The following is a 21,395-nucleotide window of genomic DNA, read 5'->3' as shown; positions in this document are numbered from 1 at the left end:
AGCCTAATACTAAATTAAGTATTTGACAGAATACTTAAATTTACTAGTTGTTATTTTGTGATTATATGTTTTATTAACTGATTATTTGTTAGTTACAGTATGGGTAAACAAAAGCTGTCTGCCATCTACCACAAACTAGATGTTGCGTCTTTTTTCTAAAAACCCAGTAAACTTAGAAGAAGGAATCTTTGTCCGCAAGTCAAACTACGAGAATCCTCTTTCCCCAGAGAAAAGGGATTCAATACTTAAAAAGAGTCAGAAGAAAAAGAAACCCCGAACCAAGAGAGTTAGGTTTAACCCAGAAGTCCAAGAATTGGGTAATAGTGCACCTTGGGAAGATAAACTAGACGGGAAATGGGCAAATCTCTATATGCTAGCGACTGTAGCAGAAAATGCCAACCTCTAAATTTCCAATGAATCGAGTCTAATAGAAAAATCACTATCCCGTAAATAAATAAAATCCCAGTGTGCTTATTTCCGTTGTTTTCTGTATAAATTGGTATGCAATAAAACTTCAGTGTTTGTTTGTTAAACTTTGTTCCAAAGTTTTAACATTGCATTTTTGTATTTTGCATATATACTATGCAGCATGAGTGAGATATCGGAAGCATTTCAGAATCTCAACTTATATCCAGTGCTTATCGAAGTCTCTTACGACTTTACTGGTTATGTTGCTGACATAGAAGAACCTGTGGAATTCCAAGCTCCACCGCTGGAAAAAGCCAAACCTAAAAAGAAGAGAAGATATGTAGGGTGGAGGAAAGTACGTCGTAGGAAACCAGCCACTAGGAGACTCCCTAAAATAGAAAATCCGGTGATCGTGAGCAAAGGAAAAGAAATAGAAACTGGAGAAAGTTCGAAACCACCAGAAAAGGAATTAGGAATAGATCTTAAGAAAAAGGGAATAGAAATTGGCGAAAGCTCTAAACAACCAGAAGAAATCACGTTCCAAGACGAAATAGACCGTCTATTAGGAAACTGTGAAGTCATAAGTCCAATCCGCACTAATTTGTACCCTTACCCGGCTACAGTCCAATTTCCCTTAAACGTAGCACCAGCTATTCCTGAACCTTTAATCCACACCCGACCACTAGGTGAACTGGAGGAATGGTGGACAAACGACTGGCAATTCCAAAACATAGTCAATAGTCCTTATAGTTTCCTTCCACAATTTGACCCAGAACCAATCCCGAATCCTCCCATGAGTAATGAAAACCTGGCTGAACTCCGTCAGTTCGGTGAAGAACTGATAGGTACGGGTAATAGGATCAGGGAAATGGGAGAGCATCTAACTTGGAAGTACGACGAGAGGGAGCATCGTTATTAGGACTGTCAGTCAAACCAACGAAAAAGTCAGGGATCCGTATTGTATACTAGTGTACACAGTAACCTAAAACTTTGTAAAATAGGCAATAAAACCATGTAAGATACGGTGTGTACGGATGCATATCCAATATACAATAACAAAATGAAAGTCGAGAAATCGACAATTTTGGTTATACTTGTATATTGTGATAATTTATGTGTTCATCTGTGTGTATTTTGTTAGTAATAAGTTAGACACTAATAATTCCTACCAATTAGCAGATGGAAAACGCTAACAATGAACCAATTAATGAAGTAAATCAATCTGAGCAAGAACAGGAAGATCAATATATAACTCGACAAGATATCGAGCATTTTATCGCACAAGGGATAGCCCAGGCTATTCCAGCAATTGTAGCTGCTGTTCATAAACCTGCCGAACCACAACAATTAAATCCTAGTAAACGTACTCTGGAAGATAACGGCAGTAACAGCATAAATGGAGGCGGCAATCATAACGATCATGATTCGCAACAAGTCCCACTTCTAAAAAGAATAAAAGCTGCAACGTCTGGTTGCACTTACAAAGAGTTTCTTGCTTGCAAACCCGCTGAATTTGCAGGTAACAAAGGGGCAACTGCAAGACTGCGTTGGTTAGAGAAAACCGAAGCAGTAATTGCAATAAGCAAATGTGCTGAAGAGGATCAGGTGATGTATGCATCAAATCTGTTCAAAGAAGGAGCGCTAGAATGGTGGAATACGGTCCTCCAGGCAAAAGGAAGAAGAATAGCCTATGCCATGAGTTGGGAAGAATTTAAGAGTCTTGTAGAAAGAAAATTCTGTCCCGAATATGAAAAAGATCAAATGGCAAACAAATTCCTAAGTCACCGTATGACAGGAGTAGATTGCCGGGGCTATACTTCGACATTCTTTGAATACGCAAGGGTAGTGCCAACACTGGCTTCGCCAGAACCGGTACTTATTTCTCGTTACATCTGGGGGTTAATTAGTGAAATCCGAAACATCGTTAAAGCTGCGAGACCTCGTACTATTGACGATGCTGTGGAATTAGCTAATACCCTAACAGATGAATTAGTGCGCACAAGAGAAGAAGATCGCAAGAAGGAACTGGCACAAAAGATTACCCAAGGATTTCGTGTGGGTAATACCAAGAGAAGAGGAACGGGGCAATCCTCATCATCTCCGTTCTGCAAAACTTGCAAAAAGAAGCATTATGGACAATGCAACATGGTTTGCAATTTTTGCAAGACAAAAGGACATCGGAAAGAAGACTGCAGGAAGAAAACAAGAATTTGTTATAATTGCAGAGAAAGAGGTCATTTCCAATTTGAATGTCCTAAATTAGCTAAACCTGTAGCCAACCAAGCCATACCAGCTGAAGGAGCAACCAAGAGAAATGCACGTGCATTCCAGCTAACCACTCAAGAAGCCGAACTCATTCCAGATGTGATAGCTGGTACGTTCCTAGTACATGATGTGTTTGCAAAAGTATTATTTGACTCTGGTGCGAACCAAAGTTTTATCAATACTTCATTTTGTCAAGATCTTAAGTTACCTTTAACCACTCTTAGGCAAATTTTCACAGTTGAAACTGCAGAAGGAAATTCTGTAAAAATAAATAAAGTCTGGCAAGAAGGAAAAATAGAATTATTAGGCCATAAGTTTTCTGCAAACCTGTTACCAATGAATTTAGCCGGATTCGATGTAGTGTTAGGAATGGATTGGTTAATAGCCAACCATGCACGAATCCTATGTGATAAAAATGCAGTAGAAATTCAAACCCCTTCAGGATAGGCAATTATAATTACTGGAGATAAACCTCGAAAGCCACTGAAATTCATTTCCGTAATGAAATTGGCTAGTTATTCGAGAAAACAAGAAATGGTATACATGATTTCAGTAATCATTAACACTAAAGATAAGGAACTTCAGGACATCCCGGTAGTGTCAGAATACCCAGACGTTTTTCCAGAAGAATTACCTGGATTACCACCTGATAGAGAAGTAGAGTTTAGAATTCATTTAATTCCAGGTACTGCACCAATAGCCAAAGCACCATATAGATTAGCACCTACCGAAATGCTAGAATTGAAAAAGCATTTAGAAGAATTATTAAGCAAAGGATTCATACAACCTAGTTCATCCCCTTTGGGTGCGCCAGTGTTGTTTGTGAAAAAGAAAGATGGATCGATGAGAATGTGTATTGATTATAGGGAATTGAATAAGGTTACGATTAAGAATCGATACCCATTACCTAGGATTGATGATCTTTTTGATCAATTACGAGGAGCTAGGTACTTCTCAAAGATAGATTTAAGATCCGGATACCATCAGTTGAAAGTACAAGAAGAAGACATACCTAAAACTGCTTTTAGAACTAGGTATGGTCATTATGAGTTTACAGTCATGCCCTTTGGGTTAACGAATGCCCCAGCAGGATTCATGGACATGATGAATCGCATCTGTAAACCATACTTGGATAAATTTGTAATCGTTTTTATCGACGATATACTTATTTACTCCAAAAGCCAAAAAGAACATTGTGAGCATTTACACGTTCTCTTAACTTTGCTAAGAAAAGAAAGGCTTTATGCCAAATTCTCAAAATGTGAATTTGGCTACAAGAAGTACAATTCTTAGGACATGTGGTAAATCACGAAGGTATACATGTAGATCCTGCTAAGATAGAAGCAATTACTAAATGGAAAGTTCCACAAACAGTAATGGAGATAAGAAGTTTTCTAGGCTTAGCTGGATACTATAGACGATTTATCAAAGATTTTTCTAAGATAGCCGTACCTTTAACTAAGTTAACCTGTAAAGCTACTAAGTTTGAATGGGGACCTAGACAAGAAGAAGCTTTTAAGATTTTAAAGCATAGGTTGACAAATGCACCAATCTTAGCTTTACCCGAGGGAACAGAAGACTTTGAAGTATATTGTGATGCTTCAAAATTAGGCTATGGATGTGTGTTAATGCAACGCAAGAAGGTAATTGCGTATGCTTCTAGACAATTGAAAAGGCACGAAGAGAATTATACGACTCATGATCTAGAATTAGGAGCCATAATCTTTGCCCTTAAGATCTGGAGACATTATCTGTACGGAAGTAAGTTTACTGTTTATACAGATCATAAAAGTTTAAGATATATATTTGGGAAAAAAGAATTAAACATGAGGCAAAGAAGATGGATGGAGATGCAAAGCGATTACGACTGTGATATCCAATATCACGAAGGAAAGGCGAATGTAGTTGCAGATGCCTTAAGTCGTAAGTACCATGAGAAACAGAAACGAGTTCGTGCTCTGAGATTAAATCTACAAGTAGATTTAATGGCACAAATCAAAGAAGTTAAGAAAACAGCAATCAAAGATGATGCTGAAGGAATGAAAGGTTACCTAAAAGAACTAGAACAAGGAAATGATGGGATTTGGAAATTCCATAAGAAACGAATTTGGGTACCTAAGCAGGGAGAGTTAAGAAATAAGATTTTAGAAGAAGCTCATAAATCTAGGTATACCCTGCACCCAGGAAACAATAAAATGTACCAAGATTTAAGAAATAATTTCTGGTGGATAGGAATGAAAAAAGATATAGCCGAATATGTATCCAAGTGTTTAACTTGTTCACAAGTTAAGGCTGAACACCAGAAACCTTCAGGATTACTTCAACAGTTAGAAATGCCGGTATGGAAATGGGAACTCATAACAATGGATTTTGTTACTAAGTTACCCAAAACCAAAAGAGGTAATGATGCAATTTGGGTAATTGTAGACCGATTAACCAAGTCAGCTCATTTCCTACCAATGAAAGAAACCTTTAGCATGGAAAGGTTAGCACAACTGTACGTAGACGAAGTAGTATCCCTACATGGAGTCCCACTCTCCATTGTATCGGATAGAGATAGTCGATTTACTTCTCATTTCTGGAAAAGTTTTCAGAAAGCAATGGGAACTCGACTAAATCTAAGTACTGCATATCATCCACAAACAGACGGACAGAGTGAAAGAACAATCCAAACGTTAGAAGACATGCTCCGAGCATGTGTAATTGACTTTGGTGGTAATTGGGATAGCCATTTGCCATTAATAGAATTCTCCTATAACAATAGTTATCATTCAAGCATCGAAGCTGCACCATTCGAAGCACTGTATGGACGCAAGTGCAGAACTCCAGTATGCTGGGTAGAAGTCGGAGAAAGTCAATTATCAGGTCCTGAAATAGTACAAGAAACTACTGACAAGATAACCCAGATCAAGGAAAGACTGAAAACGGCTCGAGATCGTCAGAAGAGTTATGCAGATAATCGTCGCAAACCTTTAGAATTTCAAGTCGGAGACAAAGTACTTTTAAAAGTTTCTCCTTGGAAAGGTATAGTACGATTCAATAAGAAAGGAAAGCTAAGTCCAAGATACGTTGGACCATTCCCTGTGATTCAACGAATAGGACCAGTAGCTTATCAGTTACAACTACCAGAAGAATTAGCCGGAGTACATGAGGTATTTCATGTATCCAATCTCAAGAAATGTCTATCAGACGAATCCCTAGTAGTCCCTCTACGGGATGTAGAGGTAAACGAAAAATTAAAATTCGTAGAGAAACCATTAGAAATTGAAGATCGAAAAGTCAAATTCCTCAAGCATAAAAGACTGGTATTGGTCAAAGTCAAGTGGAATTCAAAGAGAGGACCAGAATACACTAGGGAGCTGGAATCAGAAATGAAGCGAAAATATCCACATCTCTTCCAGTAAATCTCGAGGACGAGATTTTTCTTAAGGTGGGAAGGATGTAACAACTGTCACTAAAACCCGTAATTAGAATAATAATTATCCAATAAGAAAACCCTAATTAAGACACCCAAGTGATTTAGCATAAACCCTGAAATTTCCAGAACAATCGGAATCAGGATCAAGGCCCCTAAAACTCGAGGGGGGCAAACCCTCGTTGGTAATTATCTTAATAAATTCGTTGCTCAGTTCTGATTTGTTAAAATTGTTGAATCACCTAAGCTATAACCGAACTCAACTAGGCTAGGAAGTAGGCTGCACCCTTTACGGACCGTAAAGGGATAGCCTTACGGACCGTAAGCATACCGGTCAGCCTTACGGACCGTAAGGGGTAAGGCATACGGTTCGTAAGGGAATCGAAATTCTAGCTATAAATAGCCGACCTTGGCACTTAAACTGTGAACTTAAAACGACGTAAAACTTCTGTGTGCACGTCGAGTTACATGCAATACAGTCCACAACACACACACACGATCACGAGGTACTGCCGCAATCAGGGTAATAACTCGATCGCTATTACGATTCAACGTCCGATCGATTATAACTATCCAACAATAATCCGGGTGCTGCTCAATTGAGCTTGTACTTTGATTATTCGTCGTGATTTCGACTTGAATATTAGAGTGTTGTTCGAATTCGGACTATGCTCTGTTATTCGTTGTGAATCCGATTGAATTATCAAGTATTGCACTGATTAATCGTTGTGAGGGTTTAATCTCGTGAATTGACGTAAATGCTGTATTAGTTACTAACCTGCCTGTGTGTGCATTGTGTTAAACTAAGTGTAATCAAGGCTAATCAGTAGGCTTATCTATTTGCTCGTTAATCTGCAATGTGAGTCATTCTTCTTTTTAAACTGTTTTCTCACAGTTTGTGAGTAAGTATTACAAAATTCCAAAGTTATTTTCAAGGTTATAATTACAGGGATTAAGTCTTTGTAATCACCAAATTACAGCTGGTATGTGGGGTATTGTGCACATTACTATTTTTATCACTCTAGGTGAGTGAGCCTGATAATCGTCACTATTGGGGCGACGGGACCCAATAGTGGTATGACCACAGTCACAGATCCGGTCGAGTGACAAATACCCATTCTTGATAATTGGTTGATAGAAACATTGTAATCACTCTTAATACTGTAAATTTATAACTAACGAGTCGTTTTAGAAAATGGAATGATTCACTCAGTATTTCCCCGCTGACAAAACCTTTTTCAAACATGTTTCAGGTGATCTGTGTGATCCAAGAAAAGTGCAGTAAAGCACTATCAAGCTCAAGAAGTGGCTCAGTGTAAATAAACCGATAAAACGTGTTTTGAAAAATAAAGATTTCTGTGTGAAATCAACTTATTGTAAATTATGGGATTTATCCCTTAAACTTTGTATAATATATTAAACGAGCATTTTCCGGTGAAAAGATCCTGTAAATAAAAGACTTCCGCTGTCGCATAAATCCGATACCACGGGAATTCTGTCCCGCGGCTCCTGGAACGGGTCAAACCGGGTCGGGGGCCGTGACACAAACGCTCTGGACCACACGATTTTCACAAGACAAACTCTGGACCACACGATGAAGGTTAGTTTGTATTCCAAATTTTATTGCTTAATCTTCAACCTTTTTTATTTTTTGGTTTTATTTCCGCCGTTTGTGGTGGTGTTGGGTTTGATGGTGGTAGGGGATTGACGGCGGTGGGGGATTGACGGCGGTGGGGGATTGGTGGCGGTGGGGGATTGACGGCGGTGGGGAATGACGACGGTGGGGGATTGATTGTGGTGGGGAATGAAATCGGTGGTGATTGACGGCAGTGGTGGTAGTAGTGGTGGTGGTGGTGGTGGTGGTGGCTATGGTGGTGGTGGTTGTGGTGGTGGTGCTGGTGCTGGTGCTGGTGGTGGTGGTGGTTGTGGTGGTGGGGATTGACGGCTGTGGTGGTGGTTGTTGTGGTGGTGGTTAGGCGGGTGTGGTGGTGGCTGTGGTGGTGGTTGTTGTGGAGGTGGTTAGGCGGGTGTGGTGGTGGCTGTGGTGGTGGTGGTTAGGCGGGTGTGGTGGTGGCTGTGGTGGTAGTGGTGGTGGTGTTGGTGGTGGTTAGGCGGGTGTGGTGGTGGCTGTGGTGGTAGTGGTGGTGGTGGTGGTGGTTAGGCGGGTATGGTGGTGGTCGTAGCGTAACCCTACCCGACCCCCGGCCCGACACGTTTGTCGGGTCTAGACTTATATCATCGTTTTTTTAAATGTGCATATGTTATTTTTATTATTATATTTATTATTTTTAACAATATATTTTCGGATGTTGGGTCTAATGCTATAATTGTATGTTTTATTAACAGGATATCGAAAGTCGGTGTTTTGACGGTGGTGGTAGCGTAATCCTTATGGAGAAGTACACTGCATTCATATTTCAGATTCAAACGCTTAACTGCGTTCGTATTCTAGATTCATGCACCGGAACGTCCACCAACGACAATGCTTCTGCACCCATAATCTGTGACGGTGGAAGTAGCTATTTACCGGTGACGGTGAGGGTGAGCTGGAATGTTCTTCCACCTCCACCAACGACAATGCTTCTGCGTCAGCAACCTCAAGGGAGAACTCCTTCTGTATGGATTGGTTCTTCATGCTGTGGAACCAGTTACTGAGAATTCTTCAGCAACAACGAGGGAGCGCCAGATTAGGTCGGAGGTTCTTCATGTGGTAATGGGGAAGCGGAAAGCACGTTTACCATGGAACGCATCCTTAAACTTGATAGCAACAATATGGTGACCGAATAGAGATCTGAATAACCGATACAATTTCCAAGAATTTAAGAACATGTAACAGTTAGCGATTTAGGGTTTAGCGTTTAGCGTTACATTTTGTATTAAAATGACATGTTTTGTGTATTAATATAAAATGATGTTTCGTGTATTTATTACGTTATGGTTAATAAATGACAAGTGAAAAATAATTAAAGACATAATAATAATTGATAAATAAAGTTTGACATTTTATAATACACAAAATTCATTTCATAAAATATCGTCATGGGTCAAAGACCCTACCCGACCCCGGCCTGACCCGTTTCCAGGGACTAGATATAACATCGTTTTTTTTAATGTGTATATGTTTTATTATTATTATTATTATTATTATTATTATTATTATTATTATTATTATTATTATTATTATTATTATTATTATTATTATTATTATTATTATTATTATTAGTCAATGAGTAACTCAATATGTGCATATGCTTTATTACTATTACTATTACTATTACTATTATCATTATTATTATTATTATTATTATACGATACGTCGGGACAAAACGTATTTAAGCAATGGGGTTTGTCAAACTTACTTCCCGTTGGTTCGATGGTCCGGAGGTTTACCCGAACCATTCCATTTTATCGATCGCTTATGTCGAAGGTGTCTATTCATCATTGCTAAGTTAACGGGATGATTGCCCGATGTCGGTACGAAATGGACTTTGAAATACCTCACCGACGTATAGAAGCTATGGAATGAGTGACAATGTACATGTATCGTATTACACTGGGTAGGGCGGTAGTAGATAGTAATAGAACTTCACGAAAAAGAATTTGTTAATTTGGCAAAGGTGTAACATCCGTAAAATATAGTGTATGCAACAATTTTTAAAAAAAATATTAATTAGGGTGTTTTATAACATAAAAACCCTTAATTATCACATAAAATTTAAAAAAAAATTAATTTCATATAAGTCGTATAGGGCAATGAGACCCATACACAACTCCTATAAGGTGCTCATTGACCAATAAGTCTCTCCTGGTTGACACCTTATGAGTGTCTCATTGACCAATAAGCCTCCCCTGGTGGTACAAATATACATATGCAAGAAAGCTACTCAGATGCCAATAAATTCATGATCAGAGGACTAAGAATAATAGCTTGTTCATGTTTAAGGGTTCATTTATGTTTTCCAATCTAACTTTCATGCACCAGCAATGCAAATTGAAAGTAAAAGGAGTAAAACTGAAGCAAAAACAGAGATCAAATTACAGGCACAAATACGCAGAGATCGATTCGAAATCAAATTACACATGTGTATGACAGATTCTGCATTCAAAGTTAACAAAATGAAGCTAGGGTTTGTGTTGAGTTCAATTTCGCATAGCTCGTAATGAGGAAAAAGCTCAATTCATGCTTACTTAAGGTTAAATTAGATTTATGTTGAATTTAACCGAATTATCGAATCCAAGCTCCATCGTTTTTGCGCGGTTTTCACCCAAAGGAATGAAGTGGACTGGATTCTTTCAATGATTTTCTCCGATACACACAACTTAGCTGAAAAAATAAGATTGTTTCTTGCTGTCCATATTCCCGAACATGATGAATGATGATGTCTTTATGCTTTAGTGTTTATAAATTCCATTTTCAGTTTCACAGTATGTTTTCAATATTTAAATAATCAGAAAGACTATAATTTACAAATAGTGAACTTAACGGATAGAAAATGCTTACAAGTAAAAGAAGGAGAACTAATATTGATACATAGTTTATGTTTAAGACCATTTTCCCTTTGTTAAAAGAGAGGAAGAAAACAAAAAAAAACTGGATATTAACTGAAAAATCTGACCAGATTTTGATTTTAGATGAAAATGTCAACAAAATTGAAACCACAGAGACCAAGATTCAAAAGGTTTGAGTTTTGGACTAAAGTAACAAAAGTGACCAAACCTAAAGGACCATTTTGGCAGTTTAAAATAAGGCTGACAATTTTGACACGAACACGATAACACGACACGAACCTACACGAAGTTAACAGGTTTCGTGTTTAACCTTAACAGGTTTCGTGTCTATAACAGGTCAACACGATAAAACCTGTTTAATTTCGTGTCGTGTTCGTGTTTACTTATTTCGTGTTTGCGTCTTATCGTGTTCGTGTCTTAACATGTCTTGTTCGTGTCTTAACATGTTATATGATACATTGGTAAATTTTTCCGTATCTTAATAGGTCGTTTCGTGTAACCTGTTTATTATCAGGTTCGTGTTCGTGTTTTGAAAATTTGACACGATAAGATTTCGTGTCGTGTGTACCTGTTTCGGGTTCGTGTCTTAACAGGTCGGGTTGACACGATATGCCAACCCTAGTTTAAAAGGGCTCGTTTGTGTTTTACAATCTAAAATAGAAAGTAAAAGGACTAAAACTAAAGAATAAACAATAGTAGAGGGGGGATATTGTAAGCATTCAAACTCTTAAATCTTCCCGGTCTTCATCAGGCGGTTTTTATAGGAGGAGCAAATACGTAGCGATCGATCGAAATTAAATTACACATATCACATATGTACCAGATATTTTGCGTGACAATGAAGCTAGGGTTTGTGTTCAGTTCGATTTTAACAGATTGTCAGGGCTAATCATGCGTGTTCCAATGGTTCGATTTTACAATGGGACCTGCCAACTGTTCGACGAAATGCCTCAGAGAACACAAGGTTTATACACTGGGTTTTTTGATGTTCTTAATCTTGTTGAGTGTTGTAAAGTAAGACCTGATCTTCAAAGTGTGGTAAATGTTCATGCTTTAGCATTGAAAGTTGGTGTTCTTGCAGTAAGTGTATTTGTTCAAATGTTGGAGGATGGAATCAACTTTCAGAACCTTTAAATCTTTTGATTGTCTTTTCAGCGGTTTTGAGAGTTGCAAAGAGATTAGGATATTTAGAACTTGTTCATAGTTTAGGTTTATAAAATGATTTGGTGGTCCGTCAGATAATGATGTGAGTAGGTGTAGTCAGTTGTCTCATCTTCTTCCTTCATCTCTTACTTCTCTTGGGATAGTTGGCTTTAAGAAACTGAAATCAGTTTCAGTGGGACTCCAACACCTCACCTCCCTCCAACATCTCTTTTTAGGGGGCTGCTCAGAGGTGAGGCATTTACCTGCTGCCTTCACTTTTGAGTTTTAAAATCAAGGCATGCCGAAATCTACAAGGAAGGTGCAGTAGAAGAGGCTCCTATTGGTCCCGCATCTCTCATATCCCCTGCATCAAAATAAACGAAGAATGATCCGTTGCATCAGAATAAACACAAGACTGTGGCGTGGCCTTGCTTCCCGAAGATCTCCCGCAACCCATTGAATACCGATGATTCCCGTTGTGAGAACTTTCCGAAACTGAAGCAAACGTAACCAGTGTACTTCTGCTGCAATCAACATGATAGCCGCCGCTGTGAAGAATCACACAATGAATATTTCGTTAGGTAAACTGCAGAACCTTGTTTCTTCTGTAGTAAATTAATGTATGCTGCTGTAAATCTATATTAGGTTTGAGAGGTGTAGGTTTTATATATGGGTTACGAAACAGTATAAATTAGGTTTAAAATAAATAATAAAATAAAAAGGGTGCATGGGGGCTGGACGATGAAACACTGTAAATAAATAAAACTGTAGTTTTTAAATTCTTTCTTTCGGTCTAACATGTCACCCCTGTATGAATTTTTATTCCTCATTTTGAAAGATCAAGGAAACCAAGTCTTTTTCTTTCTGTTAAAGGGTTTGATATTTGATTAGTTAACTAAAAATATTAATAATAATGAAACCTGAATGGTAATTAATAATGGGGTTTGGGGTTTTAGAGAATGGAAAGTAAGACCGTTATTTTAATAATTCTAATTTAGGATTAGACCATGTGTAGTGGGGCGTTTTCTTTAAAAAAATTTCAAAAAAAACGCCCTATAACGCCCAAAGCACCATTACACTAGGCGTTATTTTTAAAAAAAATTTCAGAAATTTGGTTTTGGCGTTATGAGGAAAACGCTGCAATATCCATTTGCTTTTGGCGTGATTCTTGCATTGGCCAATGGGAGAAGAAGGTCAGGCCACATGGTGGGGTCTTGCATTATCCATTTGCTTTTTTTTTTTTTTTAAATTCTTTTCTCTATAAAAAATAATAATTATTTATTGATTGTATGGGGGTTATTGGAATAATGCCCCACTACGCCACTTTTGCTATAATGCCCAACACTGACTAGGATGCCACGTGTCGGATAATGCCCCATGATGGGGGCATTATTTTTGTTCACCACTACACATGGTCTTATAACTACTCGTTGCAGCTGTTGAGCACATCGGTGTGGATCTTTGAGATGTTATGAGTGCAAGACACTCATTCAGGTACGAATGTTATATGGCAAAAGCTATACCGAAAAAGGGTTCACGTGGACGTATTAGTTCGCGTAAGAGTATACGTAAAATACCAAAGGGGGTTATTCATATTCAAGCAAGTTTCAATAATACCATTGTGACTGTTACAGATGTACGAGGGCGAGTGGTTTCTTGGTCCTCTGCCGGTACTTGTGGCTTCCAAGGTACAAGAAGAGGGACGCCGTTTGCTGCTCAAACCGCAGCGGCAAATGCTATTCGTGCAGTAGTAGATCAAGGTATGCAACGAGCAGAAGTCATGATTAAAGGTCCCGGTCTTGGAAGAGACGCAGCATTACGAGCTATTCGCAGAAGTGGTATACTATTAACTTTCGTACGGGATGTAACCCCTATGCCACATAATGGCTGTAGACCCCCGAAAAAAAGACGTGTGTAGAAATCAAAATTGAAGATATTTCAATAGCAAGAGAAACAAGAGAGCAAGAGAAACAAGAGAGCAAGAGAAACATTCATGCTAGTTAGCAGTTCCAACTCCATATCAAGGATATCGTCACTAGCATCAAGATCGTCACTAGCATCAAGATCGTCACTAGCATCAAGATCGTCACTAGCATCAAGATCGTCACTAGCATCAAGATCGTCAATATCGATATCATCAAAACCTTGAGACTTGTTATCCAGGAACTTGTTCAGAAATACCGTAATGAAAGGAAGATAGGAGTTTTTCGCTAGGTATTTGACCAAATAAGATCGTCCAGTTCCTATAGAACCTATCACTAAAATACCCCTAGAGAGAGATAAGGCCAAGCGGAGCGAAAAGGGTTTTCCATGAGATGGGAAATGAAAACTATTAGCCCCACACGAAGTTTGTGAATAAGTGATTGTCTGATAATGAGCAAGGAATCCCCATTTGAATGATTCACGATCGATATTTTGATTCATATTGAAACTTAAAAAGTTGTTCTTTTGGTAAATTCTAGGACCTGGCTGAGGCTTTGTAATACCCGTTCAATTGACATATACCCACGTTCTCTAGTAAAATGAAAATGAGGATGAGACATCAGGAATAGTCGGGATAGCTCAGTTGGTAGAGCAGAGGACTGAAAATCCTCGTGTCACCAGTTCAAATCTGGTTCCTGACACATGATTAATTTGTATGAGTCTCTATTCTACCAATTAATTGATATGAAGGGCATTATTTTTTTTATGGGCAAAAAATTAAACACTTACTGTTTTGTTTTGTTTTTTGTTTTTTTTTTTTAAATCAACATCTGTTAATCTATGACTCCTTCGTATGTATGATCTGCTTCCTTATGTAGTTATGTTGATCTAAATTGTTGTGTTTGTGTTTTTTTTTTTTTTAATTTCTACCTGCTATCTTTATGTAATTTGTTGCTCGTCTACCTGCTATCCTTATATAATTTGCCGTGCTGATTGGAATGAAAAGAAAGAAACTTATTATAAAAAAAAAATTCTAAAACTTTTGAGAATAACATTGTTAAGATATGCTTCTGGAAGAGTAAACTGCCATTTTGGTCCCTGTGGTTTGGGCACTTTTGTTATTTTAGTCCAAATCTCAAACTTTTTACATCTGGGTCCCTGTGGTTTGCATTTTGTTACCATTTTAGTCCAAAATCCAAAAACCCTCTACTTTGACTGTTAAAAACTGATTATTTTGTCCTTTAGTGCAGGGGCATTTTGGTCATTTATTTTTAGTTTTTTTTAGTAATAAAGTCCAAATAAATCATCATCATCCCCAACATAATCAGCTCTCTCTCTCTCTCTCCTCTCTCTCTCTCATCTCTCTCTCTCTATAGCACCACCACCACCGCCACTTCTTCCCTCTCTCTTCTCTCTCTCTATAGCACCACCACCACCGCCACCGCCACCTCCTCCCCCTTCTCACCACCGCCACTCTGGCGTCGTCCCCCTTCTCACCACCGACACTACATAATCAGCTCTCTCTCTCTCTCTCTTCTCTCTCTCGCTGATGAAGGAGGTTCGAAGTTTCCCCAAATAAATCATCATCATCATCCCCAAATAAAACCCTAACTAGAAAGAAACTCAACAGCGGACTGATTATGCTCTTCCGGTAATGTTTCAGGCGACTGTTTCTGCTCTTCCGGTAATGTTTGTGGTTAATATGATGTGTTTTGATTGAATTTTTGTTGGATAAAATAGGAATTAGACTCCATACTTGTTGAATTCGGTGTATACAAGTCAATTTAGGGATGTAAACGAGCTGAGTCGGGCTGGGGTGGGCTTTGGCAGTTTGTGGTGGTGGTGGTGGCGGTGGTGGAGTTCACGATGGTGGTGGTGGTGGTGTTCGACAAAGAGGAGAGAGAGAGAGAAGAGAGAGATGGGTGTTTGGAGAGAGAAAGAGAGAGTGTGTGTGCAGGTTTTAGAGAGAGAGTTCACGAGGATGGTGGTGTTGGCGGCAGTGGGATGGTGGTGGTGGGGATGATGCGGTGGTGGGGGTGGTGGTGGTGGTGGTGGTGTGGTGGTAGTTCAGAGCATTCACAAACTGCCAGTCAAAAAAGAACCATATGGTTCAGAGCATTCCAGTGACAGCCTAAATTCCACAAAAATGATGGAATGGATGGAATGGATGTTAAATGAAAAGCAAAATGACCAAAATGTCCCTGAACTAAAAGACAAAATAGGAGGTTGTAACAGTAAAAAAATAGGGTTTTTAAATTTTGAACTAAAATGGCAACAAAATGCAAACCATAGGGACCCAGATGTAAAAAGTTTGAGATTTGGACTAAAATGGCAAAAGTGTCCAAACCACAGGAACCAAAATGACAGTTTACTCCTTCTGGAAATATAATAACACCAATTCGTGTGCCCTTTTGATTTCAGTCTTTCACCGTTTGCTTTTGGAGATATGATTAAATGTCATTTTAGTCCCTGTAGTTTGGGCTATTTTGTCAGTTTAGTCCAAAGATTTCATTTTTCGCATGTGGGTCCAAAAATGTTTCATCGATGCCATTTTAGTCCACTGTCTTAACTTCATCCATTTTTTTTTTCTTAACGAGAAGGGCAATTCGGTCATTTTATATGTAATTATGTTAACTAGAAGGGCAATTCAGCCCTATAAAATGACCGAATTGACTTTCTTGTTAGCAGAAATACTGGATGAAGTTAACTCAGTGGATTAAAATAGCAACGGTGAAACCTTTTTGGACCTACAGGCGAAAAATAAAACCTTTGAACTAAACTGGCAAAATGATCCAAACCACAGGAACTAAAATGGCATTTAACTCTTTTTTTTTTTTTTTTTCTGACTCACTTTCCTTATTATTGGGGATGTTATCATGGGCAGATCCAAGGGTTTTGGGGGGTTGAACCCAATGGTGGATCCAACATTGTTTTGTGAGTTCACATGAACCCACTCGGTTTGGAAAAAAATAGTAAGAAATTTGTATGATTTGGAAAAAATAGTGAGAATCTAACAAAACGAACCCATTGAAAAAAGTTTCTGGATCCGCCGCTGGTTGAACCCCCTCGGTTTGGAAAAAGTGAAAAAAAATGTTAGTTGAAACCCTATATGATTTGAAAAAAACTAGTGAGTATCAGTGAAAATCTAAAAAAAAAGACCTTTAGAAAAATCCTTAATTCGCCACTGGATGTTATATTTGTTTATTGTGATCGGCATTCGTGCCAATGCGCAACATCGCATAAATCATTTTGATATTTATTCTAGTTTCAAGGGTTCGTTTGTGTTTTCTAGACTGAATTTCATGTACGAGCAAATTGGAAGTAAAAGGGCTAAAACGGTTCAAAAACAGAAGTGAAGGGGGGGGGGGTTATTATAAACATTTTAACCCCTTCCAGTTCCCCCTTCTTCTTCTTCTTCACACTCTAGGCACAAATAAGCAGAGATCGATCGAAATCAACAAGCCAATTGGGATCTAATTGATTAAAACGCTCTGTTTAACGACGTCATATCCACCGATTATTGTTATTGGGGTGAGCAGAGGTGATTGATTCTGTTTTCGTTGTGGATTTTGGTGTTTGATATTCTAGACTTTTAGTAATTGTAGTTGTATGAGTGTGAAAATGTTTTGGATTTGTGAGAATTGATTCATTTCAGATTCTAGGGTTTAATTGTTGCCGAGTGAGGGTAAATTGAGAAATTTGGGGGTTTGAAGGTGTTATTATTTTTGTTTGTGAATGTGTGTGTGTGTAATGGGAAAATGTTAGTTGTTGTGGGTGAAAGTTGATTATATGCTTGATTTTTGCTGTTGTTAGCTAGGTTTAGGATAATGTATATTTTTTATTTGTGATTTTTAATTGTTGACGAGTGAAGGTAAATTGACAAACTGGGGATTTTGCAAGTGTTATGATTTCTGTTTGTGAATTTGGGTGTATAACAGTAAAATGTTAGTTGTATTGGGTGATAATTGATTATATGCTTGATTTCTGATGTTAGCTAGGTTTACGATAATTTTTGTGTGTTTAGGGTTCTGAGTTGTGGTGGATGAAAAGTGTTTGATTGAAAGTTGGTTTGTTACTGTAGCGGTGGAGTCCAATAAAGTTTGAATTGAATAAAGTTTGGTAACAGCCAACTGGATATACAGAAAGATAGACGAAAAGAGAGCACCTCGTTGAAAACATAATGTGAACAAGGATATTGTTCCTTTTCTTTTCTGCACTTGTAATTAATCAATGTTAAATTGTTTCATACTGTTTGTTTACTTGACAGGGGACGCAGTAATTCATGCAGCAAGGCCGAGAATAAAGCATGTCGTTAGAGGCAGAGAAGGGAAATATTAAACAACAGGTGACCCTTTTCTTGATTGAATTTTCATATTTGGTGATTTAGTTTATCCCTCAAGGTCCTTAAAAAATACAGATGGACAAGAAACAATATGAAACAATGCACCGTTTAGTCAAATGGGTTGATGAGTGTTATATAATCTCTCTCTCTTTCTCTCTTAACGGGTCACATCAATAGATGACTTAAGATGAACTAATGAAGTGAGTCAAATGGGTTGAAAGTCACCCAGAGTGTATTCTTAATGCACAAAGCGTAATAAATATATATATTTTTTAAACATTGTATATTTACTGAAGTAACAAAGTTTATTTTAACTATATTTGACACTAGTTATTAATAAAATAATAAACCTTCTCTGACCCGTAACAAAAAGTCTCGCTCGTTTTAACCTGTTAACTATTACAAATCCACCCATTTAGATGCCTCTAGCTTTTACATTTTGGTATTCATATCCGGTTAGTGCGTTAATTAACAACAAAAATGCAAGAAATAAGTATTTTCTGGTCTTTTTCATATTCAGTATATTCTTCAGCAATATAAATGGATTTATGTTTATGGTTTATTGTTTATAATTTTATATATTATTAATTCTTTTTGTAGGTTCTTAGAATTAAGCTCTACTTTGGAACCCGACCGGCCTGCTACCACTGATAAGTTGGCTATACTTGGAGACGCTATCCGAATTCTGAATCAGCTTAAATCTGAATCACAGGATTTCAAAGAATTGGACGAACGGTTTTCAGTCAACCTACCTCACCGACCCATACCAAAAGTTCGTTTGTTTTAGCTCCCTTATAACCAATCCACTGTTTTGGCGACAATGCGATGTGAATTAACAAGCAAAATGTAAGAAATAAACATTTCTGGCCTTTTTCTTAATATATCCTTTAGCAATAAAAAAATGATGCATTTTCATTGTTTATTGATAATATTTCATTAATTCGTTTTTCAGGTTATTAGAATCAAGCTCTACTTTGGAACCTTGTCGGCCTGCCACCACATATAAAGAAATGAATCAACTTAAAGAAATGAATGAGAAACTATCTGAAGAGATTAAAACATTGAAGGTCAGTATGAGTATACTCAAAACTGAATTTGCTTAATGGTTTTCTTTCTTTTTTAATAAATTTATGAAGAAATCCTTAAAAATACTTTTCTTTTCCCAAAACGGACTGGCAGAAAAGAAAAGAACAAGCTTGCGAAGAGAAACTTGTTTTGAAGGCGGGAAAAGCAAAAATGGAGCAGCGGGTCGAATCCATGACCAACAATCTTCCACCACCTGTATTTATGACACCACATCCGACTGCATTTCAGGCTGCAGCAATCAAGATGCCCTTTTTTTCCAGGATATGGCTACATTCCAATGTGTCAGCATCTACCACAATCTACGTGTGACAGGTCTCATGATCATGAGCTCAGGCCACTTGCTTCTTACTGACCTAACCAATGAGAACTATTAGCTCATTGTAGTTTGTAAATAGAATTGCTTAGTTGGATTATGTGTTTTCATCACTTTGCACTTTTGCTATTATGCCTTTTAAAAACGATTAGAGTTCTTTGTTGGATACAAAGAATATCCTCCTTTGATATTTTTATCCTGGTGAAATTTGAATCTCTCTTCATAAATTGTTGCCTCATCAATAATATAGTTATATTCCTTAAGTATTTATTTATTTGTTAAAAAATATTATCTTCATATGTTAAACAAAATAAATGCTTACTTTTTTATAATAAAATATATAAAAAACAGAGAGAGAAAATGTTAGTAGTAAACCACCAAACTATTCATAGTTGACAATTAAAAAAACAGAGATAGAGAAACCACCAAACCATTCATAATTGGTTGATATTGTTTGATACTTCTACTTAGTTTCTTTATTGCGTTACTAATATAATATACTCAATTTGTTTTGAAAACCTTTATAATGATACAATTAAGGGCGAAGGGGCACTCAGACCACTCAGTGTGTGCGTAATCTTGGATTTTGACAAATAAAATGGAAAGAAAAAGACTAAAACTGAAGTAAAAATGTAGTGAAGAGGGGATATTTTAAACATTTAAAAGAACTAATAATCAGTTAGTCTATGTGAAGGGGTATGGTCCCAGATCTCGCGTCAGCATGGACCGCGAGTGACCATTACCCTTATCAAAACCCCCACTAACTAACAACCTACTTGTGCCCATGCGGGAACGCGTCGACACAAGGGTTGAATCCAATCTATCTAGTAACAAAGAAGGACTTACATGGAACATGAGAACGGTAGAGTGATGCGACATAGCATCACATCTGGTGTATGAAAACGGAAGTATTCACAGCGATGCGGCATCGCACCGCATCCAGTGAACACTTCTATCAATACAGGAAAGCCTTACCTTAGGCATAGAAGAAGATGAACGTAGCGGTACGGCTGACACCGCACCATACGGACATTTTCGTCACGACAAGGGATGCAGGCAAGACGACGATGCGGCTAGCACCGCATCTCGCGTATTCCTTGATCACAAGTAGGAGACGCGGTAACTTCAGATGTTACCGCACGTAGCGATGCGGCTTGCACCGCATCCTATGTACTCAAGCAAGTGGTACTGACACCACAGTGCAAGTGGCACCAATGGCAGTTACCTGTCAGAGCTACGTAAGCAATGGACTAACGTGGCGTAACCTCCATAACCGACGAGCCTGACACACCTGAAAGGGTGCAGCACGTCGTCAGTCCATCCATCATCATCCTCCTTCACTCCTCGGCTATAAATACCAACCCCAAACCAGGTTTGAGGTATCTTCTCACAACTCTCTCACTACTACTACTATCTTACTTTGCTTCCCAAGCAAACTACTGATTCTCACGCCGGAGAGTGGTAACAAGGAGCACCCCCCACCCCATCCTCCTTGTTACGAGTCACGGCTTGTTTCCTTGTGCAGGAGATCAACCACCGGTGATCCAGCCAGCGATCCTCGAGAGGAAGGGATTAACCCTTCTTGACGAGACCAGTGTGTTAACCCTGCCCGGTTAACCATTGTTTCATCATTGGCGCCCACCGCTACTCTTAGCATTTTCTAAACCATCCTTTTTCCTCTCTCACGATCATGACTGATCACCAAAACAACACTGCGGATAACCAAAATCCTCCAATCCCAAACCCGGTAGGGGTCAATGCCTCGACCTCCCAACCCGGACACATTGGCACGTCCACACAAAGGAGCCCCTCCTTTATGTTCGGACATGACTTATCACAGTTCCCATCTGTGATCCCACCAGGCATGACCGTTCATGCCTGGTACGAGCAGCAGGCAGCCACGCTGACTGCAGCATACAACCGCGCTTGTACTGAAGCGAATATACGAGCTGGGCTTCCCCCAGCACCACACACCCCTGTTGAGCGTATTT

The 21,395-nt window shown here is 38.4% G+C and overlaps 2 protein-coding genes and 1 non-coding gene across 7 annotated transcripts; all 3 read left to right on the top strand.

Annotated features, from left to right (window-relative positions):
* Positions 1-13,211: 13,211 nt before the first annotated feature.
* LOC110865058 (transcription factor bHLH34-like) lies at positions 13,212-19,631 on the top strand. 5 transcript variants are annotated; one of them, XR_002550337.2, is made up of 6 exons: positions 17,032-17,194; positions 17,745-17,845; positions 17,931-18,008; positions 18,606-18,851; positions 18,958-19,072; positions 19,185-19,631. XR_002550337.2 is itself a non-coding variant. In XM_035974481.1 (5 exons), exons 3-5 carry the CDS (start codon positions 18,826-18,828, stop codon positions 19,398-19,400), a joined length of 357 nt encoding a protein of 118 aa, XP_035830374.1. In that variant the 5' UTR covers positions 13,212-13,234; positions 17,931-18,008; positions 18,606-18,825; the 3' UTR covers positions 19,401-19,631. The 5 variants fall into 5 exon arrangements, 3 of the variants coding, with proteins under 3 accessions (XP_035830374.1, XP_021969952.1, XP_021969951.1); XR_002550336.2 differs by having other exon boundaries at positions 17,032-17,204; XM_035974481.1 differs by lacking the exons at positions 17,032-17,194; positions 17,745-17,845 and adding an exon at positions 13,212-13,234.
* On the top strand, positions 13,233-13,718 carry LOC118479751 (30S ribosomal protein S11, chloroplastic). Its single transcript, XM_035974480.1, has one exon. The coding sequence runs from the start codon at positions 13,248-13,250 to the stop codon at positions 13,656-13,658; it is 411 nt and encodes a 136-aa protein (XP_035830373.1). The 5' UTR covers positions 13,233-13,247; the 3' UTR covers positions 13,659-13,718.
* TRNAF-GAA lies at positions 14,292-14,364 on the top strand. The gene has a single exon. It is a non-coding gene; the product is annotated as a tRNA-Phe (tRNA).
* Positions 19,632-21,395: the final 1,764 nt, after the last annotated feature.

This window comes from Helianthus annuus, chromosome 6, assembly GCF_002127325.2.
Source record: "Helianthus annuus cultivar XRQ/B chromosome 6, HanXRQr2.0-SUNRISE, whole genome shotgun sequence".
Taxonomy (NCBI): Eukaryota; Viridiplantae; Streptophyta; class Magnoliopsida; order Asterales; family Asteraceae; genus Helianthus; species Helianthus annuus.
This window is presented reverse-complemented; position numbering and strand designations above follow the sequence as displayed.